The following is a 20,367-nucleotide window of genomic DNA, read 5'->3' on the forward strand; positions in this document are numbered from 1 at the left end:
TTGAAATAATGCTCCAGTTGAAAATAGATAACAAAGAAGTAGTAGTGAACCCATTTGGCACAGGAAATGTTCATCAGCATGTGAGTAGGAAAGAAGATGTTTAATTTATGAGGGTAACCAAGTTTGGAGCTTAAGCAAGAAATGAGTTAAAATTATTCTCTGTGATCAGATGAGAATTTGTCCATATAAAAAAGTCTTGTATTAATGAAATATTAAAATATATTTATAAATGCAAACTTATAATTTCCAAAGAAACAATTTTTTTTAACAAATTTTTTTTTGATTTGTGTATTTTTTAGTGACATGAGATTGGTGACTTTTGTTCCTGAAGGTATATCTTACCAAAAAAAAAAAAAAATTCCCCAGATGATGACAATATAGAAAATTTGGACAGAAACCACCACATGGTTTTAATGAAAACAGTCTGAAAATTTTATATAATTCTGCTAGGATTATGTATTTTATATAGACATAATAGTGGCATATGTCTAAAGGATTCACAGCTTTAAAACAATATGATCTTGAAGTTCCCTTATATATTTTCTGTTGTTTTAAAATGTTAGTAGCTGTTTATGAGGTGGTTAAAGGTTTTAAGACATTTTGAACCAACCAAATTTGTAAATACATTTTTAATTTAATTGATGTGAACTTTTGCATAGGGAATAACATGCAAATTCTGCATTTGTTTTAGACTGAAAAAATATTGATTGAAACCTAAAATCCTAGTTTATCATTGACCCAGAATGCTGTATATCTAGAACAGACTTCAGAGATCCTATCTAGGTCAATTCCCTCTTCTTATTACTTTGCTTTTAAATTTGAGGTCTCTCACATTTTTCTTGCCTTCAGTTCATTTTTGGAATCCATGAATCAAAATGTTGATAGTATATTGACATTATGACATCATTAGAAAATAAAATGGAAATTCAGACTACAAAAATGATATCTAGAATAAATATTCATGAGAAGAAACATCTGGAGTCTCCTGAAAAACAGTGATAGTACTTCTGTCCTTGGTATTTTTTTACATACTTAATGACATACATTTCTTTGTAATTTTGACTTGTAGACCTGTAGCCTTTTATCAAGAAGGGACTTCTCCATCTTTCTTTGTGTTATATTCAGTTGGCTCTTGGCACCTCTTGATTTTTAGCAACCCACAATTATGTTGAATTCTTTAAAGTTATGTTTCATTTTGCCTTTAAAATAATCTATCTGTTTATCCTCTTTGTAGTTGCCTCATTTCATCTCTGTACTATTTTTTCCACATGTTCCACATAGTAGAGCATTATCATGACAAGTATCACTTTAGCACTGGAACAAAGTTTATTCTAAGATTATCAATGGTTATTTCTTATTTAAAAGTTAATTTTGGTTTCTACATGATGATCTTGTGATAATCACTAATAGCCAGGCAAAGGGGTAGGAAATCATCATTTTTTTTTCCCCTAGAACTTATATGGTTTTTATATTATATTGAGGCCATACTCTATGGGATGGTAGTTTAGAACTAGAGGGAATTTGAGAGATTCTGAGATTAGTGACTTCCTTGTGTGCCTCATAACTTAGAAATAATAGGTGAAATTTGAACCCAATTTGGCTCTTTAACACATGTGATTATGGTGGGCAAACAGCTATATTCTTTGTTCTTCCATCACCTCTGCCAGCCCATGCAAATATATACCATCCTCACCCAAAAACCTGTCTTTACTTTTTTTGAACTTTATTAACTAATTCAGTTCATTCTGTCAACCAAGAAACATTTATTAAGTTCTTTCTCTTTGCCAGACAATTGTCTTAAATGTGGGGATTTAAAGAAAATATTAAATTACCTGACCTTGAGGAACTTACATTCTGTTGAGTGGAGTAACATTCATAAACACAGACAAAATAAATACAAGGTCACTGGTGAGCAAAAGAAAAGATCAGCAGCTAAGGGCATCAGGAGAGGCTTCATATAAGGATATAAATGAACTGAACTAAAGGGGATAAAAAGGATTCCTTCCTTTTCCAAAGAGTTTTAGAACCCGGCTCATAGTCATCTTCTGCAGCCCAGTGCCTTATGTCCTGTTTATGTTCCCTCCAGTACCCTGCATGCCAAATTCATTAACCTCAACTCCAACTACTTATGTTTCCAACTCCCATTTTAGCCACTTTACATGTTAAATATTGTGATCACTTTGAACTTCTGTGTTCTTCAACTCTAAAATTCTACTCTTGAACAACTATATATCCTTCCATTTTATCCTCTGCCTCATTCCTCCTAAACCTCTTGTTCCTTCCTATGAACCGTCATTTTTTCTTTCCTTGCTCTCCTAATCCATCACCCCATCTTGGTCTCACCATGTGGTTTTAACCATATGGTTAACCAGCTCAAGTATAAACTATTTTTTGCCTTGAATTACCACTCTCACATTGCCAGACCCAGCCCTGAGTCACCCTACCATCTCTCTTTTCAACTACTACTTGAGCACAGGTCATTATTTCAACTACTACTTAAACACATTCACAATGAATTATTCTGTTTAGTTCCTCTACAGGTCTCTCACAACTAAGTGACAACTATTTTTTTCTTTCCCACCCATACTATACTTTCTCTAAAGCTACCTGGTGCCACATCTTTCCTTCATCTGAAAAGAAGACTAAACTTCCTACTCTGGAGGAAAAAAAAAGGTTGCTTTTTCTCCCCTGTATCATTCTTTGAAAGTCCTATACATTGTCCCCTCTTCTTCCCTTTTTTACTCCATCTCTAAAGAAAAGATTACTTTTTCCATTGTTGAACAGCTGAGATAATAAGAGTTGGGGAAAATTGAAAGTTTGTAGATCTCCAGTATCCGTCAGTGTCAGACTAACCCAGACATTCTCTCTAGGAGTAAGCAGACTTTTGACCTTATATTAACTCCAAAGTCAGTATGTAGGCTGGAAAAAAATAAGCAAACACTCCCTCCCCTCAAAAAAAAAAATAAGAAACCCCACTGTAAATCTAATAGGGAGACAGAGAAGCTCAAGACACAAACCAATAAGGAAAAAAAATTGCTCCAAAATAACAATGTAAACAAAGCCTCGAAGAAAAACACAATCTAGGCACAAGTCCAATAGAAATCCTAGGAGAGATAAAACAAGAATTTGTTTTGATTTGTTTTTTAAAAGCTACATGTGAATTTAAAAGACAAATGAAAATGAAGGAAAAAAAAAGAAATGAAATGTGAACTATGGAAGAAAGATAGGGAAAGAGAGTTAACATCTTTGAAAAAGGGGTGGGGATAGGGGTGGGTGGGTGGGTGTGAAGCCTTACCTAAGAAAATAATCTTCTAAAAGTTTTTTGACCATTAAAAACTAATGACCCTGTGAAATAATAAGAAATATTAACATAAAGTGAAAAGATTGAAAAAATAAAAGAAAGTATAACATATTTCATAGTAAAAATAATTGAAATAGAAAACAGATCAGGAGAAATAATGTAGGAATCACTGGACTACCTAAAAACTATTATCTCACTTATTCACCTCTTATTCCCCCCCCACACACACACACAACAAATAGATTAGCCATAATAAAGATCTCATAAAATCATAAAACTTAACTTCCCAGATCTCTTGGTCGAAATAGAAATTGAAAGAACTCATTGTTCACTTCCTGAAAGAAAAGCCAAAATGAAAATTCCTAGGAACATTAAATATAGTTTCCAGAGCAAAGAAGAAATATTTCATGCAGGCAGAGAGAAAGAATTCCAGAACCAAGGACTGACAGGACCATATGCTATTTAACAACTATCATTAGAAATGATCAGAGAGCTTGGAATAGGATATTGCAGAATACCACAGCTACATAGAAACTGAAATATCAACCCAAGGACTCAAGAGAAACATAGAAGAATAAATATGAATGAAAATTTATAAGCGACTAAAGGATAAGCCATTTCCATTCCAATATAGGAAGGTGATAACGTGTCCTCTCAGAATTCTATCATCAGGAGCTATAAAGGGATGGAAGGCATGGGAATGGTTCTGTTATGTTTTGATGATCTGAAAAGAAGAATGGAAAGGTAAGAGAAGAGTAGGAAAAGGAGGAAAAAATGGAAGAAATTATCTCATATAAGAGAAGCCTATTCAGTGAGGATGGGGAAAGATGTTGGAAAAAAGGAAGTGAACTAAACTGAACTTCTCTTATAAGCTGGTCTGAGAGGGGAAAAATAAACACACACATACATGCGCGCAGACACAGAGTTGAATATAGAAATAAATTTTGCCCATTAGAGAAACAATCAGAAAAGGGGCTAAGAAAGAGGGAGAAATAAGAAGGAGAGTATAGAAAGAGATTAAACAAAAGCAAAACAAACTCTGGAAGAAGGGCAGGAAATAAAAGGAAAAATGCAAGATTAGGAGTTGAAAATTAGAAAACAGTACCTAATAATGCATTTACAGGAAACATACTTAAAACAAAGATACATAACATTAAGAGACTACAAGAGATTAATTTTAAAAGTCAGGGAAAGCAATCATGATGTGGGCCAAAGCAGTAACAAATAGAAATAGTCAGGTGATGGTATTTGTCTTCATTTTTGAAGTAACATCATGGGTAGTGTCTTGACTCTTGGGTGAATCAGATTTTAGTGAGGCAAAGTTGCACTCTCTTCTGAGTCATCAAAGTCTAATAGTAGGACAGAAGTCAACTGGTGATGACTGTAGTGTCTTCAATTCCTGATCAAGCCCCAAAGCTTCTGCTTCAGCCTGCTTCAAGGCCATTTAGAACCATTTGTTCCCATATGCCTGAAGAAGTCTTCATGTGCTTCACCAACAGTTTTTAGACCTATCAGTTATCCTCAACCTAGTTTAACCCTTCTGCCAAGATGGTTTTACTAGAGTGTGCCACTGCACATGCTATATAGCTTTTTAGAGCCACAGATGAGACACCAGGTGGTGACAGGTGGACACCAAAAGTAAGATGAGCAGCCCTCAAACCACACGTGCTTTTTCCACCCCATACACCCAGGTTTATAAAAACAAGTGCTATTTGGCTGAAATATATAAGAATATAAAATGCACTTTTTTAGATCATAATGTAGTAAAAGTTATGTTCAGTATAGGGCCTTTGAAACATAGTTTAAAAAATTAGTTGGAGAGTAAAATGTAAAGCATGGTTGGGTCAAAGAACAATTATTAATTTCATAAAAGATAATGGCAACAATGAGACATTATTTGTGAGATGCAACCAAAGCAGTATTTGGGGGAGGGGATTTTATTTCTAAATGTTTTCAAGCAATAAAAATAAGCAAATGAATTGAACATACAACTGAAAAAAAATCACACACTTAGAAAACCCAACATTAAAATAAAAATCTTGAAAATCAAAGAAGAGATTAATATAATTGAAAGGCCCTCAAAAAACCATTTAATTAATAAAACTGTGAGGTGTTTTAAAAATAAAAGTATCTGTTACCTAACTTTTAAAAAGACTAAAAACAAATTAATCCTATCAGAAATAAAAAGGCTTAATTTACAGCTAATAAGAAAGTAGGAACTACTTCTTGATATATGTTAATAACACTGACCATCCAGGTAAAATGGGTATTTCAAAAAATGTTTCCCAGAAATCAGAGTAGGAAAAAGGTAACTTTGATAACTTGTTCAATTTCTTTTTTCAAGATAAAGTAATGAATGAATTACTACAAGAAGAGTAAAAATAAGGTCAGAGCCATTTATAAGCAAATTCTTTCAAACATTAAAAGAACAATTCCAATAACCACAATTTTTTTTTAAATTAGAAAAGGAAATCTGTCATATTCAGTCTATTAAACAAATGTAGTCTTAATACCTTTTCCTTAAACCAGGGAGAATCAAAACAAAAAGAAAACTTTACACATATATCTCTAGTAAATATTGCTACAAAATTTTTAAATGAAATATTAATGATGAAGTTATGCCAACATAATTGCAAAGACCATATACTATGATTGAACTGAATAAATACTAAGACTCCACGGCTAGTTAAAAATTAGGAAAATTTTAGACATAATTGAACATATTAATACTAAAAGCAACAAAAATAATAGAATAATATCAATAGTTGCAGAAAAGACTTGACAAGATACAGCAAGCACTCTTGCTTGTTAAAAATATAAAACGCAGTATAAACAGAGCTTTCTCAATATAAAGCCTTTCTAAAACCTAGAGCCAGCATTTTGTATAATGGTTGTAACAAGTAAAGACTTTTTCAGTGCTGTCAGAAGTAAAACAACAATGTCTATTATCACTGTTACTGTTCAGTAATAGATGAGAAATCCTAGCTATAATATTAAATAAGAAGATGAAATTGAGGATTATGCATTGGCAAAGATCAAGCAAGATTATTGCTTTTTGTAGGTGCTTATAGTTGTTTACTTAGAGAAAACTAAAGAGAGGCAGAATAGTGTACTGGAAAGATGACTGGATTTGGGTTCAAGAGAGCTGGCTTAAAATCCTAAAAGTGAATTATAAAGTTACTTTTCACTCTCAATTCCATGATCCCAAGAACTTCATAATTCCAAAAGTTTCAAGATATTGGAATTCTAAAATATGAAGATTGATTTTTTTTCTTTGACAAATTTTCAATGGAAGATACAAGTATCTTTTGAGATTATATAATCCTAGGGCTGAGGAATAGTTTCAGACACTTTGTAAATTCCTTTTAGTCTTGTTTTTTGTACTTGAAAGAGGCAGAACTTTTTCTTTCCTTGGAAAAGTTTCATTTCCTGAAAATGGGCTAAGAAATGCAATACAAGCAGTCTTTCAATTTACTTTCATCTCAACCTCTTCACCCCCAACCCTCTCCTTTTGTTCCTAAGATATGAAAAAAGAAGAGAGGTATTAAAAATTTCCCATTACAGTCTAGTAAGCCTCCAAAGAGGTTTGGGTTATACCTATGGGACATTTGTTCTCTCTTGGAAATATTCACATTATAGTTGATTTGCATTGTAAGTTAAAATAGGCCAGCTGGAAACCTAACCACTTTTTATAACAATGTTTCTTTGGGGAAAATGTGTTCTGAGAGTTCCAAGCAATGTATTTATAAATGAACTTTTGGAACACAGCCTGTCTTAAATTGGGAATTGCCTACTCTATAATTTGGTTAGTATGAAAGGCTTACCATATTTTGTGTGTGTGTATGTGTGTTTAGAATTAGGACAAACATATTGCTATTTTTGTGAACAAAAGATGATAATATTTGACTTTTATGGTAATATTAATAGACACATGAGTAGACCATGTTTGGGTCATTGAGCATCAAGTACATAGACCTCTTTTTTAGTGACAGATGTTGTATTATTAGATGGGGCATACCTTCATCAAATTTTGCCACAATTTTAAATCTTCTTAATTCCAGGAAAGTTTGGTCTGGCAGTTGTGATGAGAAGACTTTGTGAAAGGCAAAAAGAAAACCAATACAGAATTCAGGAAAATACATAATACAATAGTTCACTAATGAGCCTAAAATGTTGTTTCATGTTTGAAGTCAGTTCTTAAGAAAAATGTTTCTAAGAGAGACAGCTTGATTTCACAGTAAGCAGAAGACCTGGGAAAGGAAGGAGTAGCAACTTTTAAAGGGTATCAAAAAAACCTGCAATGAGAATAGAATTGAAACAAAACTGAAATGGAGGTTATAGAGTTCAAATTAAAGATAGAACAATGCCGAGATCCAGTATAAAATGTCTTTGTGATAAATTAGAAAAATGTACTCACAAAGTATAGGTCAGAAGGGAATTTTTGATCTCAAATATTCTTTAAAAACCAACAAAGCCTGTTTTGAAGCAAACTACACAGAAGCTTCATGCCTGTGCTTCATGAATACTTTTATGAAGAGAAGAATCACATGCAAGTAATCAAAGGGTATGAAATGTTTTCAGAAAAACAGTAAAAGTATCAGTGAACATATGGAACTATGGTCCAATTCATTAATAATAAACATTCATTAAAAGAAATCTGTAGCTTCACCTTTTACTCAACATATTAGCAAAGATGCCCCCAAAAGTGAAATGGACATTTGTAGGAAATATATATGTAAGGAAGACAAGGCACTATTTGTGGAACTATGAAACTTTAAAACTTTATTAAAATTAACAAAACAGTTATTTTGTGATAGTAGTTTCAAAATACAGCCAGTCTACTTTAGTTGTTGAATTTGGGGTCTGTTTTGGATCAGATATGGATTACACAAGAGATTAAAGAAAATTTGATGTGACTGAGTTTTTTTCCATGTAGATAATCAAATAAGTATTTATTGTTTATTATAGATTTCATATTACAATAAATACTGTGTACTACAGAAGTACGAGTTCTTTCCCTCAAAAAGCTTAACATATTTCAACAATTTCTATATAAAGTCCATGAATTTGATTTTAAATATTTTAGTATAACTGGCTTTCTTTACAATTCTATTCATTAAAACTATTAGTTAAAATTACTTTTCTATCAATACAGAATGATTTTGGATAGATCATTTACAATTAAGACAAGCTATAATTATGCTTTATGTAGTGAGAACAATAAGTCACCTTTTCGCATGTGCTGCTAAAGTTGGATGTTGAATTTGTTAAATCATTTATGAAGAATTAAAAATGTATATCCCAGAAGGCAATGTAGATATACATGGTGGATGTGAGCAGCTACAATATATGAGGCATTTAATAATAATAAAAAAACAAAACAAAACAAAAAAACGGAGGTAAAAGACGTGATCAAGAAGATGTATGATAGGAAGACAAGATGAGCTAGTCATGTAGTATGGGCAAGAGCTACCCAATGTACAGAAATGTCCGCTGGTATCTTCTTGATTCAAGGAGAAAGCAAAGGCCCGTTGAGTGGAACATCTATAGTACATTTACCTGAAAAATATGGATCTGGTGTACAAAGTATTTCAGTCACTGAAAAAACATCCAGATTATTGATGAGATCACAGATCTATTTGAATTGTACATGCCTAAAAGGCAGCTGGTGTCATGAAAAATTGAACTCTGAGCCTGGAAGCAAAAAGATTTGAGTTCAAATCCAATCTTAGACCTTACTGTGTTACCTGGCAAGTCACTTAATCTGTTTGCCTTAATTTGCTCAGGCATTCTTGTCTCTCCTCATATTCCTTGAAATAAGATGAGTATGAAAAAAATGAGACTATATATTCCTTAATTAAAAAATTGAAGTTAACAAGGTTGTGCCAGAGAGCTTGAGCTAACTACTATCCAGTCTCCTCCAAATGACCTCTTTTTAATGCTGCTGTTACCTTCTACCAAGTTTGACCCCCTTCATAACTATATTACCCATAAAAATTACCTCTCCTCAAATTTCTCATGGCCCTTTGCTCAATTACCCCTCTTCCTACCATATTCTACCTTATACTTTTTTTTTTTGTACCAGTCATGGTACATTGCCTTCTCTTCCATCAAACTGTAATCTCCTTGAGGAAATAAATTGGTTTTTTGTCTTCTTCCTCTAGAGTTTATCACTCACAGTTTATCCTTAAGAGTTTTTATGCATAATGCAAGTGTGATAAAATCCAAGTTTTGTACATAAGAAAATTAAGGGTGAATTAATTTTACAGAGCCCAACATCAAATTCATGGTTTATAATTCCTGATCTCATACTTTTTTTCCCCCAAATTCCTACTACATGAGTTAGTAACAAGCATGGGCGTGAGTCACATTCATTACCTGGTCTGTTTCCTCCTTTGTGACAAAATTCTAAAATCTTTAAATATGTTGAAATAAAGGGAAAGCATAAATCCAAGCAATAGACATTCTTTACCCATTTGTTCCTTATTGTGGGAATGGACAAGCCATACTCCTTTGTATACTACACATATCTGTGAAGAGGCTGTATTACATCTTACACTTGGATGCAATCAACATAACATCATCTGCAACATCTAGCAACAGCCAAAGGATTTAAATATCTACAGAGAATTCCTTCTCAACCTAGACTTTGTGTCTCCTCCATCATAGTGGTGAATAATTTTGGCAAGCATATATCTCCCTGTGTTATGATTTACCTGCTGTATATTAAAAGAGGGTTGTTGAATAGGATTATTTTTAATTGCTAAATTTTTCAAGACCTAAATGATCTTCATGTAAGAATGGGAAACATTGTACAAGAGACTATAAGGCAACATATTGTCATAGTTCTGTTTATTTGAACCATCTCAATTAAACTTCTTCCATGTGACAGACTATCAAAAATGTGAATGCTTTTTACATTTCTACAGCAAGTTGATGGTAAGAACATAATTTATTTTATTCCTTGGATTTTTTTCTACAGGTCTTAAAGAAAGTGCTGAAGAGATGGTCAAAAACAAGTTGGAAGGAAAAGATAAATTGACTCCTTGGGAACAGTTTTTAGAGAAAAAGAAAGAGAAAAAAAAACTGAAGAAGAAGCAAAAGGTATTATTGCACAGTTTATATTCATGTTTTAAAATACTTTTTTAAATATAAAATATTTTGACATTCAATGCTTTGGAAAATTATAAAGCATTTTGTCATTTGTTGTTATTTATTACTTAATTATTTAATGCCATTAAAAATGCATTTTTCACAAGCAAAAATATTGGCACTGTCAAAGTAGGCAATAGTATAATCAAGCATATGAAGGCCCACTCTAGGTTTATTGGTGTTTGGATTCAGTAGAACATTATTACACATGTGTAGTTCACAAAATAAGGGCAACCTTCAGCTTGGAGTAGTTCAGCTTCCAAAGCTTCAATTGTTGTATTCAGCTAAGTTATACTTCATATAATAGATGCATAGGCAGGATGTAAAGAGCAGCATTCTGCATAAGGTATCTCCACCCCAATGTCTCAGCTTCATTCTGATCCTATTGCTCATCTCTTTACATTTGCACAGTAGCTTGTTCAGGAGGTCCTCTATATTGGCCCAAGTTACTAGGATCAGCTGGAGAAGAGGAACTAGTAGAAGAACAGGACAAAATGTCCTATGACAAAAAGTAATAAGTCTAACTTCCTCTCATTATTGACAAATTTGTACCATGGATCATTATAAAAGAAAAGTTGAGAAGATAATTTTAGTAATAGTCATGCCTTTAGCATAAATATATATTCTCCAAAAGCAATTATTTTGACTCATAATAGCCATTTGGATTTATAAATTCAAGTCTATATGGATGAGGAAAGAAGAAGCCAGTCTTGCTTTTATAGTCTCACCTTATTGGCGTTGGTGGGAAGGGAGGGCAACATTCTAAGTCTTTGTAAACCACTGTTACAAAGCAGTATAGTATTCCCATCTGTGGCTTCAACGGAAAGGTATTTTATTTTGTATGCATTTGGGATTCACTCTTTGCATTTAGCTGCCATTCAAGCAAATTTTGAGACTTTTTGACACTGAGAAACAATAACATGGTGGTAGGTAAGTATCAAAGCATAAGCTCAAGTTGATTAATGGCAAATATAAATGTTTTTATAACCTTAGAGTTGGAAATATAATTATGGTGGTTAAGAATATAGAAACTCAAAAAAGCAGAAACTCACCAAAGCCAACAACTTAATATCTAATGCCTGTGCCTGCAACAGGGAAATTTATAAAGAAAAAGGATAAACAAAAGAGAATAACAAAACTTAAACATACTTAGGTCACTTTATTTAAATGTTATTAATTAGTCCTAAGTAGCTCCAAAAGTCTCCTCAAAGATTTGTAGTCTCTAATAACAATATTTATTCACCATGTAATTTACTGTAGTACAAAAATATGATAGTCATTACAAAGAAAGTAAGAACTTCGTATAGCAAACTATACTTATATTAATATTTCTCTGTGTGTTTACTTTGTTATCTGGTTTCATTGATTCACATTTTAGAAAATTATACAACATAATTATTTGCTTAATTAAATGTAATGGTTTTCATCTTTTTCATTAAAAATTGATTGTTTGTTGTAATCAGTATAGCTGTGAGGTAGTGTTTCAGCATGATTGCAGAGTGAATGGTCATGACTGAGCCTGACAACATCAACTTAGAATAGTATCATAAGCCCAAAATAAAGTTTTAAAAAATAATAACAGAGGGGAAAGAAGGTAATAAATACTTGTGGCAATAGTAGTGCAAAGAAAAAGGAAAGAGAATAAAGAAAAAAAAAATTTTAAAGTTCCAGCACGATAACTAAATATTATGAAGTTGAGGAAAAGTAATCATTAGAGAGAAAGAATAATACAATAGTTTGATAACTTTCTCATCATCAAAAGTAGATCTATGATAAAAATCTTCAAAGTAAATTATAAAAATGAAATAAAATTAATAAGGGAAGAACAAAGATGAAAATGTAGTTGGAAATTTTTAATAATATGGTTATTTCTCTTGAGAAATATAGTTCATACAAAAGACAAAAATTTCAAGAGTAAGGAAATGAAGGGGAAAAAACCAACATGTGTAGATGTGATTTGAGTTCCTTACAAATGAAGTACCTAAAAGACAGAAGTCAGTACAAGAACTTGAAAATTATTGATCTCCCGGGAAAAAATGAAGAGTAAAATCAGAATATTTTTCAAAAAATAATCCAAGAAAATTTTCCTGACAATTTACAAGTTAAAGCTAATTTTCAGATCAATAGAATATCCAGAACATCTTTAGAGAAGAATTCCATATCTAATTTACCTGGAAATATATGTCATATTCAGTATCAGTCAGTCAGTCAGTACATTTATTAATAGTCCATTATGTGCCAGGCACTAAGTAGTCTGAAAGAAAATAGTCACATTTCAACAAGTATCTATTGGAATTACAGAGTTTTTCATTTGTGAGAAGGAATGATGAATATAGTACTTAAGCACTGGAAATCAACAGTGCCCTAAAAGTTGCCTAATTAAAATCTGTCTTTTCATTTGTAAATACAAAATTTCTTTTGATGCAACCAAAGAATTCAAACCTTCCTACATAAGACTTTTGACATTCCAAATGACAACAAAACAAAATCCTAATAAACTAGACTTTTAAACAAGGAATGAATAAACGTAAAGGGCTAGAACTGAGCAATGCACTTGGATAATGAAGCACGTGAGACTAATTGCCAATTGGACAGTTCCCTATTAACTTGTTTGAAGGTTGACCCTCCCCAGCCGTTCTATGCTGACTTGATTGGTGGGACAAAGGGGGAAGTGACTTGTGTGGAGGGAGTAGGAGGAGGAGGAGAAACTTGGGTCAAGGAACTCACGCTCTCTCGCACTCGTGACCTGGCGTTGGAGGGTGACCGTAAAAGATCCAGAATAAAGACATTTAGTGATCCTGACTCCAGCTGATTTCTGGGAAGACAGAGTTCCAGCAAATAAATGGTGATTTGTGTGTAGATTTGTTTGTACTTGCTTAGGACACTAAGAAAACAGTAACCAATGATTTGTTTCTGTGTTATTTAGCAACTTTTTTTCCTGAAATAAAATATATTATAAAGGAATCTATTGAACAATTATAAAGTGAATTAGAAGGTGTCACTCCTTGTATTTATCTCAATATTATCTAAGAGGTTAAATTAGATAACCTTTGGGGCAGCTAAGTGGAGCAGTGGGTAGAGCATCAGATCAGCCCTGAAGTCAGAAGACTTAAAATCTGAATTCAAATCTGGTCTCAGACATTTAACACTTCCTATGTAATCCTGGCAAGTCATTTAAACCCCAATTACCTTAGCACCAAAAAATAAATAAATAAATAAATGGCCTTCATGGTCCCTTTTAGCCCATGAATTAGATGCTGGGCTCCATAAAATTAGCTCACCCTTAATTTTCTTATGTATGAAACTTGGATTTTATCATATTTGTATTATGTATAAAAACTCTAAAGGATAAACTGTGAGTATAAACTCTAGAGGAAGAAAACCAAAAAAAACCAATTTATTTCCTCAAGGAGATTACAGTTTGAGGGAAGAGAAGGTGAGGAAGGTACATATGACTGGTACCAAAAAAAAAAAAAAAGTATAAGGTAGAATATGGTAGAAAGATGGGTCAGTTGAACAAAGGGCCATGAGAAATTTGAGGACAGGTAATTTTTATGGGTGGTATAATTGTGAAGGGGGTCAAACTGGTAGAAGCACAAAATAGCCTACAAGCAAGTTAGGATTTGAATGAAAATCAAAAACAGCAACTATAATACCAGTACTATACCTTTAGGATACTAACATTGTTCTTTCAATGACTAAATGGGGTGAGTTGGAAATTGATAAAGATCCTGTGTTTTAGTCTGTTGAAAAGAATAGTCTAATAGGAGTAAAAACTGTAGAGTCAAAATTATGCTTTGAAATTTAAAATGTAATGGTTCTCAATTTTTTAAAAATTGTCTAGTTGTATAAATTCATAATAGTTCTTCTAAATAAGAAAACAATAGGAAGTTGAGTTCCTTTGTTTTACATTAACAATAATAAGTATCCAGTATTTTCCCATGTTTTCATTTTATTGTACTTGGCATTATAACATCTCAAACAATGTGTTTATGTTCAGTTACAGACTGTTAATGAAAGAGAGACCAGTGAAGATGAGTTTCCATCTGATGTTGACTTAAATGATCCTTACTTTGCTGAAGAAGTTGGAAAAATAGGTCAGTATTTATCCTTTCTTTGAAAAGAGAATAATACTTGCACAATTTATTCCAAAGAATTGTTGTGCTGCTTACATTGCTATTTCAGTATATTCTGTTGTTACATACATTACAGACAAATCAGATTAATTTAACCAATTATGAAGGTATTAGAATCAAGTGGAACATCTGCTGAATTTGGCATCATTTTTGGTGACTAGAGACCTAACTTTCCTTATTTATAAAATGAAGGAAATGGATTAGCTAACCAATAAAGTCCCTACCAGACCTAAATCTTTGGTCACGTGACCCTATGTTAGAATCAGGAATCAAAAAAGATTCTACAGGTTAAAACAGTGGATTGAATCTAATGAAATTAAAATACAATAGGAATAAATATAAAATCAAAATAAGTATAAAATCAAAAAATCGAGATGAACATTTCATTTGAACATTGGATTGCTAGATTCTGTGCCATACATACTTGTTTCATTGTTGTATTTTGTTTTACTTTTAACTCCGTTATTTTTAAGAATGATTTCTACTTTGTTAGCAGGTGAAAAAATTGTAATTTCATTGACTATAATAGATATTGCACTACCTTTTCAAGAATCATTTAAACAGAAAAACAAAAGAAAGCATGGTTGGAAATGAAAAACAGTGCCAAGAACTGATTAACTGTTATTATGAAACAATCTAATTAATCCTCAGAAATCCAGAAGATGGAAGATGTTGTTATTAATTTCTTTATAGTATCTTACATCCTTCTCAAAGTTAGAAAAGTTAGCAGTTAATAGCTGCTAATAATTGCTAAGTATGTGCAAGACAGTAAAAAGGCTAGTCCTAAGGATTGGAAAAAGGAACTTTTTAGTCAGTCAGCAAACATTAAGTGCTTACTGTTATGCTATTACTAAGTGCTAGGAATACAAATAGGAACTTACATTCTAATGGAGGAAGAAAATATATTAAAGGAATCTAATCCAGAAAGTTCAGAAATTCAGAAATACATCTTGAAGCAGAACATAGCCATGATTGGCCTGGTTAAGGAATTGTCCACTCAGGGGAAGAGTCTATGCAGGCAATATAGATAGACAGTAATTCAGGCTGAAAGGGTTGCTGTGAGATGATAGGAAAAGTCCAAAGTCAGTACTGCAGCCTGAATATGTCCATTGTGTCCCATATGAACTCTGCTTTACTGAGAAGCAGAACTCTTTTGGAATTGCAGAAATTCCCTAATGGAGATGGAATACTACAACATGACCTTGCATCCCAGTATGAGTGAGTCCTGAAAAGTTAAGAAATTTTTAAGAGTAAGATAAGCATGCTTTGATGTCCTAGTGACTTATCTGATTTTAACCTTTGTGAAAACCTGTGGGTTATAATGAAGACTAAGCAATTTAGGAAAAGAGACTATTTGTCAAAGGTACATTTAATATCCAATGTAATAAAATGTTTCCTGATGGAAAATTAAATATTATCTATTAATATCTTGTGGACTCACAGCCAAATGGTATAAAACAAGTGATTGCACTAGAGGACTCATTGCATATTAGATTTCATCTTGGTGTAAAAATCTCTTAAGTTTTTTGTATAATTTATTAAATTAGTTATGTGTGGGTAAGAGATTTAAGTTTATACACTATAACTGTATACAAAATATGAATAAATAATGAAGGAAGGAGATTCTAGCCACTAAGTTCAGAAAAGGCCTTATGGAGGTGGTCTTGAGCTAAGCTTTGAAGGAAACCAGGGAACCTTAAGTTGAGGAATGAGGGTCTTAAAAAACATGGGGGACAGACATCCTGTGCAAAAATCCAAAGATGGCCAATTAAATATAGAAGAATTAAAAGGTTAAATGCAGGAAATTCTATTAGGACACTGTTATAGTAATCCAGACCAGAGGGTATGAAAATCAGAAATATGATAGTGGCCGTTTGAGTGTAAATATGGAAGAAATCAACTAGAAATATTAAGAAATAGATAATTTTGTTATGTAAAAAATAGCAGTACGTGAAGAACAAGAGGCCTTTTTCAAGGACATAGTTAAGAGCAGAAATTAATCTTTAAATACAGTGCCTCTTATTTTGTTGCTTTTCCCAGGTTTTGAAGTGATTGGACTATTTATTGATCTCTGAGCAGTCTCTTTTCCCCATTCTCCAAAGCTGTTGGCTTAATCATCCATCTTCTGTTCAGGAAAAATTGGGATATCAGTTGCTGAGGAATTTCATTTTTAATCTTTGAGGAGAATAGTCCAGAAAAGAATAGAACAGTAACTATCATTTAGGCAATTGTGTTAATTAGATGTTAACCCCAGCTCTATTTTAATATATTCTAATATTTTCTTTGTATAAATCTTGGAAGGAGACATGTGAGGCTATAGGAACACTGTGCCAGGCAGACTCTTTAAGTTAGAAATGACTATGATATTAAATTGTTAAATTTTTAAAAATTATTTTTACAGTTTTATTCATTCATTTCAATTGTGTCCAACTCTTTGTGTCCCTTAGGGTTTTGTTGTTGTTGTTGTTTTTGCAAAAATACTGAATTGGTTTGCAATTTCCTTTCCCAGTTCATTTTACAAATGAGCAAACCTGAGGCACATAGGATTAAGTGAGTTGCCCATGGTCAGCTAGTATCTGAGTCCATATTTGAATCTTCCTGACTTCAGGGATAGCATTCTATCTACTGTGCCACCTAAATGCCCTTATTTCTAGCAGACTTATTCCCAAATGCAAAGTGCAATATTAATATATTTATTCTACAAAAAGAAGGGGACCAGACATGAGATACATTATGAAAATAGCCTCCCTAGAATGAAGAGAGATGAGTTTTCTTTTTGAACATTTCAGATTTGAGACTTTTTCACTGGAAAATGTTCAGTTGGGAATTGGTAATACAGGACTGGAACTCAGGAGAGTAGATAATCCCTAGACCTAAGTCTTCAGAGTTATGTGCAAAAATACGGTAACCAGCTTCTTAAAAGCTGAAAAAATGAATGAGAGGTCAGTGTAAAGATAGAAGCAGCTAAAGTAAGAAGAGACATGAGAAAATAGCATCACAGAGAGAAAAGAAAGTTTCATTCATCACAATAAAATGAAAAAGAAAGATCAGATAGGAAGAAGAATAATAAATGACCATCATTTTAAGTGATTAAGTTAAGTTTAACTCTTGAGAAAGCATTTGCTGTTAAATTAGGAAATCAGAAGACAAAATACAAATGATTGCAAAATGAGAGGAGAGGGAAATAAAAGGAATAAAAGCAGACCACTTTTTCTAGGAGTTTTTGAGAGGTAGAGAAATGTAAGCAAGAACTTATGGGTATAATAGGTTTTTATGGGTTTTTTAAATGAGAAGACCAAGAGCATGTTTATAAACCAAAAAAGAAACAATACAGAGAGAGATGGAAGATTAGAGAGGAAGGGCCAATCTGCTGGAAAGGATAAGATCCAGAATACATGTAGAGTACTTCACTTTGGCTACCTGTTTATCAGAGCTAGAATAAAGAAAGAGCTAGGAATAAGGAGGGAAGGAAGCAGGCTTTTACTAAACTCTTACTGTGTGCCAGGAATTGTGCTGAGGAAATGGTAGAAAGGAATTATGTTGTTGAGGAGAGGAAAGGGGGCTATTTTTTTTTTAAATAATAAAGAATAATCTTAGAGATTGGGGTCAATGAGGAAGACCTAAGGAGAAAAATGGGTTTGGAAAGCCTCTGCAGAGAAGGCTAGAAATCATTATAAGGTAGAAAGATGGTTTTCCTCAAGTCCTTTCACAACATGACCCCTTTCCATTATTACACTTTACTCTTCTCCATGTTAATACTATATTCCATGCTAATACTGACATACAGCAACACTGTCCCAGTCATTCACTTGCATTTATATCATATCTATTTTTTATGTATTTTTGGCATATTGTCTCAGCCATTAGAAAGTGAGCTCTGTAAGGGCTGTTTTTTTCCTTTATCATCTGTATCCCTAGAACTTGGTACAATCCTTGGCACATAATAAGCACTTTAATAAATGTTTGTTGACTAATTGACTAACAGAAATTTGTGGAGGAATGAATAAATGAAAAAGCATTTATTAAATGCTTATGTGGCAGGCGCCCTACTAAGCCCTAAAGAAACAAGTAGAAAGTTAGATAATTTCTGCTCTAGGAGCTCACATTTCGATTAAGCAAGATAACACCTGAAAGAAAGTTCAGCTGCAGTGCAGATAGTCTAGTTAGATTGGCTATTTGATGTCCCCTATCATCATTGGAGTGCTATTGTTGCGTTCTGGGCACCACATTTCATGAAGGACATTGATAACTTGGAGAATCTCTTCAGAAAAAAATTACAGCCAGAATTGTTATATGGACTTGAGTCCATATTATATGAGGATCCCTTAGAGAGCTGCGGTATTTAGTTTTGAGAAGACAAGAGTCAATAGAGACACAATCTTCAAGTGTTTGGTTATTTATGGAAGAGGAATTTGATTTGTCATTGGTCTAGATGGTGGAATGTGAAGTACTGGGTAGATTGCAAAGAAATAAATGTATACTCAATATCAGGAGAAACTTTCTGATAATTTAAGCTATCCAAAAGTGGGAATTGGATATCCCAAGAGGTGATCTTTTCCCTATCATTGGAAGTCTTAATAGAAAATGGTGGCTGCCGGAAGAATTTTAATACAGCAATGTTCTTTCAAGTGCAGTTTGGACTAATTGACCAGTCTGGTTCTTCCTCTGTGAAATCTGCAATTCTGTGATATGCCAGTTACCACATAACTTGACATATCTAAAGAATTGGAGATTTGGAAAGTGCTTTTTGAATTATAATTATCAAAATAACATGTGTCTGTAGAGGCAGCCTTATCTTACACAGTTAGTGTATTAGAAAGCAGACTTTTTGAACATCCTCAGCTTTTAGGTGACAGGGCAAGTTATTCAGCTTTCCAGGGCTTGTTTCCTTTTATGTAAAAGGAAGAAGTGAAATTTGATAATTCTTGATCTCTGCAGTACTAGGTGAGTACCAGGCTATTGTTTATTAGATTCTTGTTATATAATGGGTACTCTGCTAATCACTGCAGATATATAGAATAAGGTAGTCCTTTGGCCTCATGGTATTCATGTGCTAATGGAGAAGATGGCACAATAATAGTACTGGAAGGAAGGGTAAGATAAGAGATGGTAAGAAATGGCAGGTGAAAATGACGTACTAGGGATCATACAGCTGTCAACTATTGAATGGTAATCAAGTCTTCCTTTCTCCAAGCCTAGCACATAATTCAATCACTGCCAACCTTTGTTAACTATGCCACTTAATAGTCCTCCACTCTTATTTTTTGCTGAAATGCATGTTTTAGTTACTTGAAATAGAGGAATGAAAGATTATTTTGGAGGACAACATAAAGCATACTCTGCTTTTTATCATACTTGAGCAGTCATTTCCAGGAGATGATGAATTTGAGTTTTATCCTCTGATTTTAGAAAATCAAATTTGCATTAGACATATATATATAAAAGATTGTAGTTTCCTTGTTCTAGTTCCAAAGTTTTCTTTCATTGGCTTAATAAGTTGTAAAGCTTAGGATAAAGTTAGTAAGATAAATTTAGTGGTTTTGTGCTTTTATATATATCAGGATTCTTAGAATTATTATCTTCAAATTTTGAACATTTTTATAAAGAATTAGCAAAAATTTCCTGGAAAGACAAATATAAAGTACTTCATGAAAATAGGTCTTTATATCTGGGCTTATATTTTCTTTTTTCCCAAGAGGGAATTTCCTCAACAAAAATGAGTGGAGACTCTTTTTCTACCTTGTTGAGGTCTGCCTTGTGCAAAATTTAGATATTTTT

General features: G+C 32.9%; 1 protein-coding gene across 1 annotated transcript in view; it reads left to right on the forward strand.

Annotated features, from left to right (window-relative positions):
- The window catches only part of ESF1 (ESF1 nucleolar pre-rRNA processing protein homolog), an 87,726-nt gene that overhangs the window by 50,919 nt on the left and 16,440 nt on the right, over nucleotides 1-20,367 (forward strand). Inside the window, exons 10-11 of the mRNA XM_074287835.1 lie at nucleotides 10,284-10,405; nucleotides 14,454-14,550. Coding sequence (XP_074143936.1) covers nucleotides 10,284-10,405; nucleotides 14,454-14,550 — 219 coding nt within the window. The remainder of the gene's footprint in view (nucleotides 1-10,283; nucleotides 10,406-14,453; nucleotides 14,551-20,367) is intronic.

Source organism: Sminthopsis crassicaudata, chromosome 2 (genome assembly GCF_048593235.1).
Source record: "Sminthopsis crassicaudata isolate SCR6 chromosome 2, ASM4859323v1, whole genome shotgun sequence".
NCBI lineage: Eukaryota > Metazoa > Chordata > Mammalia > Dasyuromorphia > Dasyuridae > Sminthopsis > Sminthopsis crassicaudata.